Below are 14,205 nucleotides of genomic sequence, written 5' to 3'. Positions count from 1 at the left end.
ATAAAACTCGCCCTATGCGACTGTATGAGTGTTCGGATCTGTATGTGTGTGTACAGGCCTCCGAGTATGTGTATGGGTCTCCGTGTGAGTCTATGGGTCTCCATGTGAGTGTACGGGTCTCTGTGTGAGTCTACGCGTCTCCGTGTGAACTCGTGTCCACTGCGAGTCGATCATCAGCGCCCCCTACTGGCAGTCTGTTGGCCAATTTCAGGCCAGGTGCTGATGCATCTTGTGCCTACAGGGACAGCTGCCACTGTGCTGGAGAACGCTCTTGTCATTATTAAAAGCAAGAATAAAAAAGAGACTTGAAATTAAAAAGTGGACCGCGCACGCCAGGTGGGCTGGTGGGTATTGGGGCCGCAGTGTCGGGGCCATCGCCGTCGCTAACGTTGCTGCTGTTCTGCACTTGAACCCGCAGGAGGCCGGCGCTGTCCGGCGCCGCACCGCACCCGCAGCAGCCGCACGAGTCGGCGCCGGAGAGCCAGCTGCTGTGTGGCGCCGAGATGGTGCGCCGCGGCAGCTTCATCCTCTTTGCAGACTACGTGGTGAGGCCCGGCGCCTCCTGCAGCCTGCCTTGCCCGGCACTCCCGGGCATGGTTCTGCTCCCAGGCACAGAACTCTGCTCTGTGCCATAATTCCTTGAGTCGATCTCTGGGCCACCCTCTCCCAATGTCGATCCCATGAGAGTCCCCTTCAATTACATTTTGAGACCCTGGCAGACCCTTTCCAGCCTCTCAAGCTGTGACGGTTAATGTCTGATATTCTATTTCAGTCTTGTTCAATAAGCGTGTGTTTTAGTTAGAAGTGTACAACTGAGCTCATCTTATTGGAAACTAAAGATAAAGAGAGAGTTACTGGGAATGGAATTCGCAGGGAAGAGGAGAGTCATCTCGGATCGTCGCAAACAATGCGCCAGTGGTCTCTCTCTTGGGCTTGCGTCTCTGAGGTTCTCACTCGAGTCTGCACTGCGTTGCGTGAGACGCCGAGACAATATGACGCGGTCTCGAGTCTGAACAAATCCGGTGTTACATTGTGGCTGTAATCCGCAGTCTCAGCAGAGCAGATGAGCTCAGTGATAAACACATCCCGAGGTGGCTGGCTTGGCACGCGCGCCAAGTGCGATATTCACGAAGCGCGGTGCGGCGTGGAGCGGATGGCACCGCAGAGCGGCGAGCGTGGAGGGGCTGCGTTGACAGCGTGGTGCGTGCTTTGCACAACGATCAGCTCGAGTTCCGATCGCAACGCGTGTCCGGGAGCGGTCTCCGCCCGGCTGATGCGGCGTCGCCGCGTGGCACTGTCGTTGTTCGTTCAGTGTCAGAATCTGCACGACTCGGAGCACATGACGTGGCTGATCGTCAACCACGTGCGCGACCTGGTGGCCCTGGCGTCCGAGCCACCCGTGCAGGACTGCGTGAGCGCCGTGCATCGCAACGCGGCCGCCAGCGGTCTCTTCATCCAGGCCATCCAGTCGCGGGGACTCGACCTCACCAAGGTGGCGGCGTGGTTCACCTCGTGACCTTTTCTCTCGGCCCAACACGTCGGTTTTTTGTTGCCACCGTCACAGACATTGGTGACTTTTGGGTTCGGCCACGTGATGATGTGGCCATTCGACTTCCTGGTTTCCGACCTGAAGATGCTTGATGCAGCTTCAAGCGAAACGTTATTTATGATTTCTGAATATTATTGTGATAATTGTATTTCAACTTACAGGTTAGCCGAACCAGCGATGACTGGCACATTAAGCGCCTGTACACCTCATGGCAATTTAATTTGTTGGCCTGCGTCGGGTGGCGAGGGTTGTGGGACACCAATGTGGCCGGTGAACCGACTCAAAACCCAACCACAAATCGCACCCGAGTTGTTCGCCCAGGGGCACTGACTGCGAGCGCGCATGCACCGGCCACGCCGCGGTGGCGCTGATTACGGTGCCCGGCGATGAGCCGAGCCTGCGCTTTGTGTCGCAGCCGGTGGTGCTGCGCCGGACGCTGCAGCGCCTGGAGGGCATCCACCTGAGTCAGTCGGGCGCCGTCCTCTCCCTGCTTGTCGAGTCGTTCCTGGCGACGCCGCTTCGCGTGCTGGGCCACATGGTGGACACGCTGGCGTGCCGCCGCGTCGAGATGCTGCTCGCCGAGAACCTGGAGGTGCGGACGCCTCCCTCCCTCCCTTAGTCCCTCCCTCCCTCAGTCCCTCCCTCCCTCAGTCCCTCCCTCCCTCAGTCCCTCCCTCCCTCAGTCCCTCCCTCCCTCAGTCCCTCCCTCCGTCTCTCCCTCCCTCAGTCCCTCCCTCCCTCCTCGGCCCGCATGCTCCCATCGCGGTGTTGATAATCTATCGCAGTGGAACTCCTCCCGTTATATAGTAAACAGATGATAGGGCGATGCTGTTGCTGCTGCTTTATTGGCAGTGGTGCCCAAGCACACATAGCAAAAAATGCAACGCAGTCATCAATAACATTGTGGTCTTAAAAATAAATATATTTGTGTATAATAGATTATATGGACAAGTTGCGTGCTGATCAGTCGGGCCACGGCTCGTACGTCGCCTCTTGTACTTTACGCATGACAGAGTTGTGCTTCGAGCTAGCAGCCATCTCGAACGGAGCGAGTCCTTGCCTCTAAACATCTGGCATGAAAGTGGCATGAAAGTGAAGTCCTGCACGTCTGAACTGTACAGATCTGCTGCTAAATTAGATATTTCGCCCACCACAGCATGTCGGCCGTATCGTGTGGCGCTTTTGTTTGTCTTTCGTGGTGCTAAGCATTGTGTGGGTTTGTCCACAGGATAGCAGCAGCCAACTTCCCATTGAAGATCTGGAGAGAATTCAAAGCCACCTGCAGCAGACGGGGCTTTCTAACAGGTGCAGTGCCTCACGGAGAGAACGGCCGACACCACCAGGGCTGTTACACCGGCGACCGGGAGAGTGGCGACCGCTTTCACAAACACAGGCGGTTACCGGTCATGAACCAGCAGCCGATTGCAGTGGAATGTTGGATGAACGCACCGATTGGCACACACAGCACGGCAGCCCAAGTCATCGCGTGGTACAGTTGCCCTTGTCTCTCGGTCAAAAGGTAAAGGAGCAGCCCTGCAATAGCTTGCTCACGGCATCCCGGCTGAAGGGCCTCCACTCGAGGCAGCTCTTGGCCGCTCGCGACGTGTCTGCACGCATGGCAAACCGGCCACCTACGCGTTTTTCTATGCGGTCACCGGTGACGCAAATCCCTCGTCACGCGATTCCCTACTCTCGGTGTATCCCTCACGCATTGCAGCAGCAGCGTGTACTAGAACTCGATGTGTACTCACTGCTGACCTGTGCCATTTCTGCGGCGTAATAAATAACGACGGTTTGTGTAGCGCCATGACATGGCAAGCCGTTACGAGGGTACCGGCGCGTGCAGGCAGCTGGCTGTCCGCCAGCCGGCTTAGAAGTTCTGCGCCTTTAGCGGCAACCAGCATGCGTTTAACTGTGGAGGACAGAATGCCTGCACACGTGTGCCAGCTCGTACAGCTCGCCCACGATCCCTGGCCTGTGGGAGTTATGTCGGGATGGTTGCATTTTTCACCGCCGCTGGGTCATTTCAGCAGCCGGGCACATGGTAGGCCGCTCGCGCGAACGGTATCTTGGTCGTGGGTAATTCGCCGGTCATCGGCAAGAACTCTCGACCCCGGAATCTGGCCGGGGCCGCGATCGTCAACAGCTCGGCTGACGAGCGCACCCCCCCCCCCACCGTCCGCTGCCGCACAACTGCTGGTGTCTGCAGGCACAAGCGCCTGGCGTCCCTCCTGGACAGGCTGCACGAGGTGATGGCGGCCGAGTGCGGCGTCTCCCCGCGCGCTCGCCTCGCGGCGCACCCCCTCACGGAGGAGGAGGGGGAGGTCGCCCCGCAGAACGTGACACCCAACAAGGTGACGCTACCCTCCCGCTCACGCGAGTTGCCGCTCCATTTTTCAGTCAAAATGTCACCTGGACAATCCCTTGAGATGGGACTTCTCTCACTGGCAAGGGCGTCCAGTGACACGTAGCAAACATGCTGTGACGTGTTTATAGCGAGTAGCACATGACAAGTTGGCTGGCCAACACCATGCCCATCTGCCTTGTCTCCAGCAGTAGTGATGTTTACATACTGCACCAGGTACTCATTTGAGGCTGAGTTCACCTAGTGGAGGCCCAGCACCAGTTCAAATAATTGTCACTGGTATTGGCCATGAGCGGGAATCGAACCCTGGTTGCCGGGTTCATAGCGCAGCACACTAACCGCTACACCACCGCTGCCCACACACACACACACAAAGTGCATAGCTGGCACATAATGACATGCATACTCACATTGTAAATATATCACTTATACAGTAAGCATCAATACAATAAATAGACGTTGCCATCAATCAAAACACAATAAATACTTACGTAATTAAGTGGTGCACACTTCTGGGTCGTACTGACGCTCCTTAGCGGTAGCGGCTGCGGTTGCCTTGAGAGTGAGACGTTTGTCGGTTTTATTTGCAAAACACACGGACACTTCAAGTAACGGCATTGTTGTATCGCTTAGCGATTGTCAGGCCCAGGGGGATGGCATTTCTCGGTGTGTAAATACATGTGTAATTAACATAACTTGTTAAAGCTCTCCTACCTTTTATCAGCAATCGGGTGCAGTATTGTTTGTAGTCGTACTGCATAGAGCAGCAGTTTCACGGAAAACAACCTCTCGGTTTAATTGCGATCCGGACGAACGCATCACCGAGGGATTTCCTCCACGTGAGACGGGATGGGGGGTGGCTGCCGTGCGCGTGACACCGGGCCTCAGGGCGGCGTGCCAGCCCTGCCGCTCCGGAGTCTAACCCTGGGCTGCGTTTGTCCCAGGCCTGGTTCGTGTCGCTGGTGAGAGGCCAGTGTTTCCAGCAGAGCTGCTCCGCCGCTAAGTGCGCAGAGCTTCTCGGCCAGCTGCCGGACAGCACGGAGCTGCTCTCCGTCTTGCGTGCCCGGGTACGGTTCCCGTCGCCGTGACCCCGTCGAGCGTTGTGCCCCGCGCGTGACGGTGCCACACGTGAGCCTTCCCGATAGACGCGCACAGCGCTGCTGCTCATCCTATTCTTGGCTCGTGTGTGAAATGGACAGTCACAGGCTGACATCCACAACCTGACATCCACAACAACTGAGTGACTGATAAAAGTTCATAGTTCCCTGTGCTCACTGTGTTGACTTGCTGTCATTGCTGTGCAACGTGTGCTGTGCGCGGTACGTTCGCCGTGGTGCTGCGTGCAGCTCGCTGTGTGTGGCTTGTTCACCATGGCTGTGTGTGGCTTGTTCACCATGTGCCATGTGCGGCTTGTTCACCGTGTGTGGCTTGTTCACCATGTGCCATGTGCGGCTTGTTCACCGTGTGTGGCTTGTTCACCATGTGTTGTGCGGCTTGTTCACCGCGTGCTGCGTGCGCATGCTGCAGGAGTGCAACTTGGCCGTGCTGCGGGCCTGCGTGTCGCTGGGCGCTTTCCAGCTTGGCCTGGGTGCGGGGGAGGGGACGGCCTTGCTACGCAGCGCCGTCGCCGCCACCATGGAGTTGGTAGCCGACGCAGTGGCGCGCTTGCCCGTCAGCGCCCACGTCTTCCGCCCGGCTACCGCGCCCCTCCCCAACCCCTACTGGGCCTTCGTGTCGGCCATCGCCGGTAACCGCATGCATCGGGCAGCTCGTAGCACCACCACCAAATGTAGCAATTACGTGACGAAACTGTGGATCTCTACGCTCCACGAGCATCTTATGCGCCTGCGTGTGGCGTTAAGCGCCTCTCTGTTGCGTTGGGACGGTGGTGGCAGAGGACGAGGCGAGCTGCGGCCGGCTGATGCGGCTGGCGGAGTGCGTGGTGCAGGCCCTCCTGGCCGGAGAGGCCCTGCTCTCGGCGGCCCCCGCCATGCCGGGGGCGGCGCCCGCGCTGGGAGGGGCCGTGGTGCCCCCCGAGAGGGAGGCGGACGTCTGCCACTTTGCCCTCCTCACCCTGGAGGTGAGAGCACTGCCACCTCGCGCCTCAAGCTCACACCTTTCGCATCTCGCACCGACATCGGTGATGAATCAGTTGTGGGCCCCTCTATGGTCGACTCGGCCTTAAATGAGTGCGCCGTGTCGGAACGCTTTTCCTCGCCGTCAGTTCGGGCTCCACGGGGGACCTTTGTCTTTGCGTGAGCGCAGGTGATCTGCTGCCAGGCGGCACGCGGCCGCCGCGCCGCCGTGGGCGACGTGCAGGCGGCGCTCGAGTGCTGCTGCCTGGTGATGCAGCAGCCGCGCCTGTGGGAGCTCTACGCCTCCGCGCGGCACGTCACCTGGGCCTGCTCGCTGCTCAACTGCCTGCGCTTCGTCCTCCGGCAGGGTGGGCCCCGGGGGCCGCCTCCGCGCGGCCTGGCGGTAGCGCGGTCGCCGCTCGTTGTAAAGATTCGCGGTTCGAATATGGCAGGCCGCCCTGGTTGTCACTGCAGTGGATGTGTTGACCGTACAAATACTACGCGTCGCCCGCTTCATAGCGGACGTCAAAGATCCCCGGGCGTCATTTCAAAGCGGGCAGGCCATTACGTGCCGGTGTCACGGTCCAAATCTTTACACCGCAAATTACTAGATTGGGATGAGGCACGGCAGTAGTCGTGGCCCCCCTCCTGGTAGCAGACTCATGCCCAGCACCTGCAGGCCAGGTGCTGGGCCATCTTGCACTGCAATGAGAGCGACCACTGGGGGAGCCTTTTCATACGCTTCAGATGAGATGAGATGCAAGTCGCTTATCGAGTCGCCCCGGCGTAGAGGAGGGCGGCTCTAACCAAACTCTGCCCACTCGTGCGGTCGCCCTTCACTCGTCGCCAGGCCGCGGCGCCGCCTTCACGCCGGGGGCTGTGTGCGCTCAGGATGCCGTCGGTGGCATTGCCGCCGTGCATGGAGCTTCCGCACTACGTCGATCCCCCTCAAGTGTTGTTGCAGTTACTTTCAAGTCGAGTGTTGTCTTCATCCACACTTGTGTGTCTGTGTGTGAATGTATGTTGTGAGTGTGTGCACGACGTGTGTGTGTACGACGTGTTTGTGTGTGTGCGTGCAACGTGTGTGTGCGCGACGTGTGTGTGTGTGCGCGACGTGTGTGTGTGTGTGTGTGTGCGTAAGTGACGTGTGATTGTGTGCGACGTGTGTGCGGCTCTAGTTTTATCCTTCCCGATGGAGAAGTACGCGGTGCCGGTTCCTCAGAACATCCCCCGGCCTCAGGACGCCGCGGGCGGCCACGTGGCTGCAATGGCGGGTGAGCAGCGCCATCTCTCCTAGCCGGCGCGTTTACGAATGGGCACAGCACCTCATTTTTTATTCCAGATTAACTCTCCGTTTCTGCTTCTAATTTGTATAGATTTATTCCAGCTACATAGAACAAGCAAAACGTTATTAATGACCGTGGAGGGTGAATTGCGCACGCGACGTATTCGATTCGAGACTTGCTCTGTGGGTGGTTTATCGTTGGCGTAGAAACGAGCTCGCAGGCGTGCGAGACGATCGCGGCGCTGCTGCAGGCCGTGCTGGGGCCCCTTTCGGCGGGCGACTGCGCCAAAGTGCCACCCTTCCTCGTCGCTCCCATCAAGCAGCTGGTGGTGAACCTGGCCAGGCTGCCGCTGGTGAACAGCTTCGCCAGGACCCCTCCCATCGTGAGTGCCGGTTCCTCCGTGCGCCTCGTGCCGCGAGTCCCCCTGCGCTCGTGTTGGCGCGCCTCACGGCGACCGCACGGGGACCGCACGGGGACCGCACGGGGACCGCACGGGGACCGCACGGCCAACTGAAGGAGGCGTCCGGCCGGGCCGACTGTGCCGACTCTCGTCCGCACCGCGTGCAAGCAGTCACCACGTCGATGAATTCACATCGATAGGTTTCTCTGTGAGCCCGCTCCGTGTGTACGTCTTCGCCTCTGGAAACGGCGTGGATTTCCACGTCAGACGTGTCGCATCTTGTGGGCTACAGGGTCCCGCAATGGAAATCGCAGCAACAAGTGCCTGGGCTCGGGCACCTTGCCCTGTGGGGTTTGTGTTGTCTCCGTGCGCTGCATGGGTGTCTTCCAGCTTCCAAACAAAATGTTGCAGGACCCTTCTGAAAATGATTCTCCTGTGTCCGTGTGTCCGCGTGTCCGCGTGTCTGTGGAGGTGTGGAAGATGGGCTGGATGCCCACAGCTGGGGGCGTGTTTGGAACGACCCTCTCGGAAATTCCCATTGAATTCCTGCGAGACAAAGACGTCCTCAAGGAGTTTGTGTGCCGGCTCAACACTATAGGCAAGTGCAGCGCGGAGGAATGCACGCCGAGTGAGTGCACTCCCTCCATCCACGGTCGAGTCCCTCCCACCGTCTCTTCTCACAAGCTCTTGTCACCAATTTAAGAGACAACCACTTTGAGAGTTAATACCCTTCCTTTACAACTTTGATAACATTGCTGCTTGCTGCTGGCCGCTTGACCTTTTGGGCCTCTGGGTCTGTGCTCAGCAACTGTGATGTATATATAGAAATTTCCATCCACTGTAAGATGAAGGCTCGGCCATGCCGATGTCGCTTCTCGCAGTGAGTCTCGTTGTCTGTGGGACTCCTGGAGCAAGAGGAGAACAGAGATCGTTTACGCCGCTCGGCAGCGCCGCCAGAGGCCCGGTGCGTGACGCCGCGTGCGTCGTGGTGTGCAGGCTGGACGTCGCGCACTCAGTTTGAGGAGTCGTGGGCGACGCTGCTCGGGGTGCTCGTCATGCAGCCGCTGGGCCTGGAGCCTGAGGGAGCGCTGTCCGCTGAGGTGATGCTCGCTGCTGCGCGGCGCCAGCGCCGCCCCCCGGGACGTCGCGCCGGGTTCACGCCTCCCATGCTGACACCTCGTCGCGGTTCTTGACGTCCGCGATGCTGCTCGCGCCGCGTTACACGGATGATGTGGAATGCAGAGCAACCTGACTTGGGTTTAGTTCAGAAACTGAATCCAGGAGAACAACATTTACGTAATGCAGGTTTCCCTGTGGTCCCAGTGAGGCCCGCAGTACGATAGATCAACTGGAGCCTGCTGCTCAAGCAGCAGTCGGCCGCGTGTGCCGGTTCAAATGAGCCAAATTTAAAGAATTGCATGCAAATCACTTTAATTGTGAAAACGACATCGCAACATCGACCTCCGCTGGTGGACCGTACCAGTTCGAGGGCCGGTGTCCGCGTTCCACTCGTGCCGCGTAGCTTTCACCGCAGACGTCCCCTTGGCTCGGCTACCTCGGGGCCAGGGCACGGTTGAGACGAGCAGCGCAGTACGGCACTCCGAGGCGCCGAGGCATTGAAGCGGGTGCCACTGTCTGGGCGGACCGTGCACCTCCCGCGTGATTGTTCGAGTGTCTGGGGAGAGGAGCGTTGCGTTTGACGCCACGTGCGCTCACTGTGGCTCGCCGTGACTCGCCACGGCTCGCTGTGCGGTGGTGCAGGAGGAGAGCGAGCGCACGCAGCTGTCCGTGCTGTCGGTGCGCAGCATCACGGCGCTGGTGCTGAGCGCCATGCTGCTGCCCACGGCGGGGAGCCCCGCGGGCGGCTGCATGGAGCAGCAGCCCCGGAATAAAGCGATCGAGGCCCTCAATACCAGGCAGGGCCCCTCACTCACTCACCGGCCCCCCCTCTCTGACTCACCCGGCCCCCCCTCACTCACCCGGCCCCCCCTCACTCACTCACCCAGCCCCCCCCTCACTCACCGGCCCCCCCTCTCTGACTCACCCGGCCCCCCCTCACTCACCCGGCCCCCCCTCACTCACTCACCCGCACCCCCCCCTCACTCAATCACTCAGCCCCCCCTCACTCAGCCCCCCCTCACTCACTCAGTCGGCCCACTCTCACTTGCTCGGCATGCTATGAGCATTGCGATAAATATGTTTGGAGAGGCATCCTTGGTTCTTGAAATGGGTCATCATGCTTGTCTTAGCATGGACGTCACTGCCAAATATCTAAATTATCTTCGACAATTTGTTTCCTTCTGTCGGTCAGAATCGGGAGAAAGCTGTACGCGGTGCGCTGCATCGTGGAGCGAGAGATCTGGGCGCTGGCCTCAAAGCGCGATGGCTGCGCCACTCACTACCCCTACCAGGAGAAGGAGCCTATTTTCTCGCTCACGCCTTCGGGGTCTGGTAAGAACGTAGCGACTGGGCGTCGCGAAGATGGTGGATCGCACAAATACGGCGAAACTCCCTTCCTGTGCGCGTTGAGGTGCCATACTCGGGAAGTGTTTTACCCGGCTCGTCATCTCTCTAAAGTGAACACCGCTTTGCAGGAAATTGGTAGTGGCTCTTAACTGCTTGTAAGTGGTCATCGATCTCTCGGTGGGTTGTCATCTCCTTTATTTAACCAGGAGATGCAATAAACGCACCGAGACCCGTGAAACGACAGTGCCTCTTTTGCAAAGCGACCCGAGTGTGCGTTGGCTCACGACGTAGGAACGTGGAATTCCCACGTCTGGTTCTGCGCCGCCGCAGAGGCGAGCGGTGCTCGCCGACTGGCCGAGCGATTCGGAGTTGCCGTTAGTCGCGAGCGCTGACGGGCCGACGCGGCGGCGCGCGTGCCCCTCCTCTCAGGGTGCCTCGTCAACCACAGGCGGCTGCTGCTGCAGGCGAACGTGGAGCGCGACCTGGGCAACACGGACTACAAGCACGGCCAGGTGCGCCCCCACCGCTCTCGCCACGTGCCGGCAGCCTCGACCCGCGGGGCGGCGCACGGCGGCGCACGCCTCCCGCGCACGTCGCGCCGCCCGTTGGTTTTGTCGCTCGTCGCCAGGGACCTCGGGGCCGTTTCGTTGAGTGTCCGTCGGGGCGACAGCTTAGTTTAACACGTAGGCTTGCTCTGTGTGGCTTCTGATGGGAAACCTCCGGACTCGGTTTCGACTTGACCCGGCAAGGGAAACTGGCAGTGCCGTTCCTAGGTGGAGAGAGATGTGGTATAATCTGAGTAACAAAATAAATATTATTATTAGGCTTCTGCTTCTTTACTCGGTGGGGGGGGGGGGGGGGGGCGATGTTGCTCTGCTGAATCCCAATTGAGTAATTTGGAGATATTTAATCATTGAGATGTTTTACATCGTGTGTTTTTATCCATTGGAAGAATCCGGAGGAACCCCGTGCAAAACAGGGGGAGAACCTACAAACTCAGCACAGTCAGGTGCCCGAGGCAGGAATCTTAACGCAGGAACTGGGTGCTGTGAGGCGTCAGTATCACCACTGAGCGGCCGCGCTGCCGCCCTGTCGCCGCTCAGCCCATTTACCGTCCGTGTCCAGATCTCGGTGCACTCCATCTGGCTCAGCACCAAGATCACGCCGCTGCGCGCCGAGGAGCTGGAGGGCGAGGAGGAGGAGGACGTGGAGCTGCAGGCCGAGTCGCTGCCATCGTCCCCGCTCAACTCCAGGTGCGCCACACCCTGCTGCTGGTGCTGCTGGTGCTGCTGGTGCTGCTGGTGCTGCTGGTGCTGCTGGTGCTGCTGGTGCTGCTGGTGCTGCTGGTGCTGCTGGTGCTGCTGCTAGCAATAGGTGGAAGGAAGGCAATGGTCACCGACGTTTTTAAGAGAGTCCACGGTACACAGAGATGGCCGTCATCGTTGTCGCGATGTGTGCGGTGTGCACAGGAAGCAGCGTGTGAGCGTGGACGTGCACTCGTGCTCACAGTTCCTGCTCGAGCTCTACGGGCAGTGGCTGCTGGCGGGGCCCTCCTCCCGCAGGGTGCCCTGCAGCCTGGCAAGCGAGGTCGTCAAGTCGGTGCGTGCCCCGCTCCACCACTCGCTCGCTCCCTCGCTCACTGCGCACACTCACTCACATTCATCCCACGCACTCTCACTCACCCCCACGCACTCTCACTCACCCCCACTCACTCTCACTCGCCCCCACGCACTCTCACTCGCCCCCACGCACTCTCACTCGCCCCCACGCACTCTCACTCACCCCCACTCACTCTCACTCACCCCCACTCACTCTCACTCACCCCCACGCACTCTCACTCACCCCCACTCACTCTCACTCACCCCCACGCACTCTCACTCGCCCCCACGCACTCTCACTCACCCCCACTCACTCTCACTCGCCCCCATGCACTCTCACTCACCCCCACGCACTCTCACTCACCCCCACACTCTCTCACTCACCCCCACGCACTCTCACTCACCCCCACTCACTCTCACTCACCCCCACACACTCTCACTCACCCCCACTCACTCTCACTCACCCCCACACACTCTCACTCAACCCCACGCACTCTCACTCACCCCCATGCACTCACTCACCCCCACTCACTCTCACTCACCCCCACACTCTCACACTCACCCCCACTCACTCTCACTCGCCCCCACGCACTCTCACTCACCCCCACTCTCTCACTCACCCCCACACACTCTCACTCACCCCCATGCACTCACTCACTCACCCCCACTCACTCTCACTCACTCACTCACCCCCACTCACTCTCACTCACCCCCACACTCTCACACTCACCCCCACTCACTCGCCCCCACGCACTCTCACTCACCCCCACTCTCTCACTCACCCCCACGCACTCTCACTCACCCCCATGCACTCACTCACCCCCATGCACTCACTCACCCCCACTCACTCTCACTCACCCCCACACTCTCACATTCACCCCCACTCACTCTCACTCGCCCCCACGCACTCTCACTCACCCCCACTCTCTCACTCACCCCCACACACTCTCACTCACTCTCACTCACTCTCACTCACCCCCACACTCTCACACTCACCCCCGCACTCTCACACTCACCCACACACACTCTCACTCACTCCCACGCACTCTCACACTCACCCACACACTCTCACACTCACGCCCACGCTCTCTCACTCACGCCCACGCACTCGCACTCACGCCCACGCACTGGCTCATTCGAGCATCGTTACCGAACTCGCTGTGAGATGACACGCGTGACCAGCCCGTGGTGACGGTCAAGGTGCGCGCTGTCAATTCCCGAAACTCTCCTGTGCCGCGCTGGAGCGGTGAGGCTGCAAGTCCCCGCCGCGGTTGTTTCGCCGTTGGCCGCGCTCGCCGTGGGATGATGGCGCCGCTCCGTTTGCTCCACAGCTGCTGATGATCTCCGACTTGTTCTCGGAGAGGAGCCAGTACGAGGCGATGTTCGCCATTCTGACGGAGCTGCTCAAGGTTCACCCCACCGAGGACGAAATCTTCAGCCAGTACTCGGTCCCGGCGATCTGCAAGGCCGCGGCCGTGCTGGGCATGGTGAGTCCTCGCGGCGCGCCACGACTCCCCCGCATGCCAGCCGAGCCGGCACGCGCATATCGTCCCACTGGGGCAAGCGTGGCATGTAGGGGCGTGTGGTGTCTTAGTATGTGTGCGTGGTGAGTGTGGGGAGCAGAGTGGTGTGTGTGGTGAGTAGGTGAGTGGTGTGTGTGTGTATGGTGAGTGGTGTGTGCGTGTATGGTGAGTGGTGTGTGCGTGTGGTGAGTAGGTGAGTGGTGTGTGTGTGTGTGTATGGTGTGTGGTGAGTAGGTGTGTGTATGGTGAGTGGTGTGTGGTGAGTAGGTGAGTGTGTGTGTGTGTGGTGTGTGCGGTGAGTGGTGTGTGTGTATGTATGGTGAGTGGTGTATGGTGAGTGGTGTGTGGTGAGTAGGTGAGTGTGTGGTGAGTGGTGTGTGTGTGTATGGTGAGTGGTGTGTGGTGAGTAGGTGAGTGTGTGTGTGTGTGGTGTGTGCGGTGAGTGGTGTGTGTGTATGTATGGTGAGTGGTGTATGGTGAGTGGTGTGTGGTGTGTGTGGTGAGTAGGTGAGTGTGTGGTGAGTGGTGTGTGTGTGTATGGTGAGTGGTGTGTATGTGTGTGGTGTGTGCGGTGAGTGGTGTGTGTGTGTGTATGGTGAGTGGTGTATGGTGAGTGGTGTGTGGTGTGTGTGGTGAGTAGGTGAGTAGGTGAGTGTGTGGTGAGTGGTGTGTGTGTGTATGGTGAGTGGTGTGTCTGTGTGTGGTGTGTGCGGTGAGTAGGACCGTGCGATGGCAGAGCCCGTGAGCCAGCTGCTGGAGCTGACTCTGCGCAGCGCCCACATCTCGTGCCGTGTGGGCGCGCTGCACGGCGTGCTCTACGTGCTCGAGTGCGACCTGCTGGAGGAGACGACGCGCCAGCTCATCCCCGCCGTGTCGCACTACCTGCTGCGCAACCTGGAGGGCATCGCGCAGTGAGTCTCTTGCGCCCGCCACCCCACGCCTG

General features: G+C 59.7%; 1 protein-coding gene across 5 annotated transcripts in view; it reads left to right on the top strand.

Annotated features, from left to right (window-relative positions):
- HTT (huntingtin) overlaps window positions 1–14,205 on the top strand; it is a 48,693-nt gene that overhangs the window by 29,443 nt on the left and 5,045 nt on the right. For 3 of the 5 annotated variants that reach the window (XM_078599674.1, XM_078599676.1, XM_078599673.1), the window contains exons 41-60: window positions 419–545; window positions 1,313–1,492; window positions 1,965–2,141; window positions 2,778–2,854; window positions 3,759–3,903; window positions 4,859–4,981; window positions 5,442–5,661; window positions 5,777–5,994; window positions 6,180–6,357; window positions 7,168–7,263; window positions 7,482–7,657; window positions 8,147–8,273; window positions 8,672–8,775; window positions 9,437–9,591; window positions 9,987–10,126; window positions 10,571–10,653; window positions 11,267–11,394; window positions 11,611–11,740; window positions 13,071–13,226; window positions 13,983–14,173. In XM_078599674.1, the coding sequence (XP_078455800.1) occupies window positions 419–545; window positions 1,313–1,492; window positions 1,965–2,141; window positions 2,778–2,854; window positions 3,759–3,903; window positions 4,859–4,981; window positions 5,442–5,661; window positions 5,777–5,994; window positions 6,180–6,357; window positions 7,168–7,263; window positions 7,482–7,657; window positions 8,147–8,273; window positions 8,672–8,775; window positions 9,437–9,591; window positions 9,987–10,126; window positions 10,571–10,653; window positions 11,267–11,394; window positions 11,611–11,740; window positions 13,071–13,226; window positions 13,983–14,173 (2,931 nt within the window). The remainder of the gene's footprint in view (window positions 1–418; window positions 546–1,312; window positions 1,493–1,964; window positions 2,142–2,777; window positions 2,855–3,758; window positions 3,904–4,858; window positions 4,982–5,441; window positions 5,662–5,776; window positions 5,995–6,179; window positions 6,358–7,167; window positions 7,264–7,481; window positions 7,658–8,146; window positions 8,274–8,671; window positions 8,776–9,436; window positions 9,592–9,986; window positions 10,127–10,570; window positions 10,654–11,266; window positions 11,395–11,610; window positions 11,741–13,070; window positions 13,227–13,982; window positions 14,174–14,205) is intronic. The other 2 variants (XM_078599677.1, XM_078599675.1) reach the window with 1 other exon arrangement.

Source organism: Lampetra planeri, chromosome 12, assembly GCF_965212315.1.
Source record: "Lampetra planeri chromosome 12, kcLamPlan1.2.h2, whole genome shotgun sequence".
In the NCBI taxonomy this organism is placed as follows: Eukaryota; Metazoa; Chordata; class Hyperoartia; order Petromyzontiformes; family Petromyzontidae; genus Lampetra; species Lampetra planeri.
This window is presented reverse-complemented; position numbering and strand designations above follow the sequence as displayed.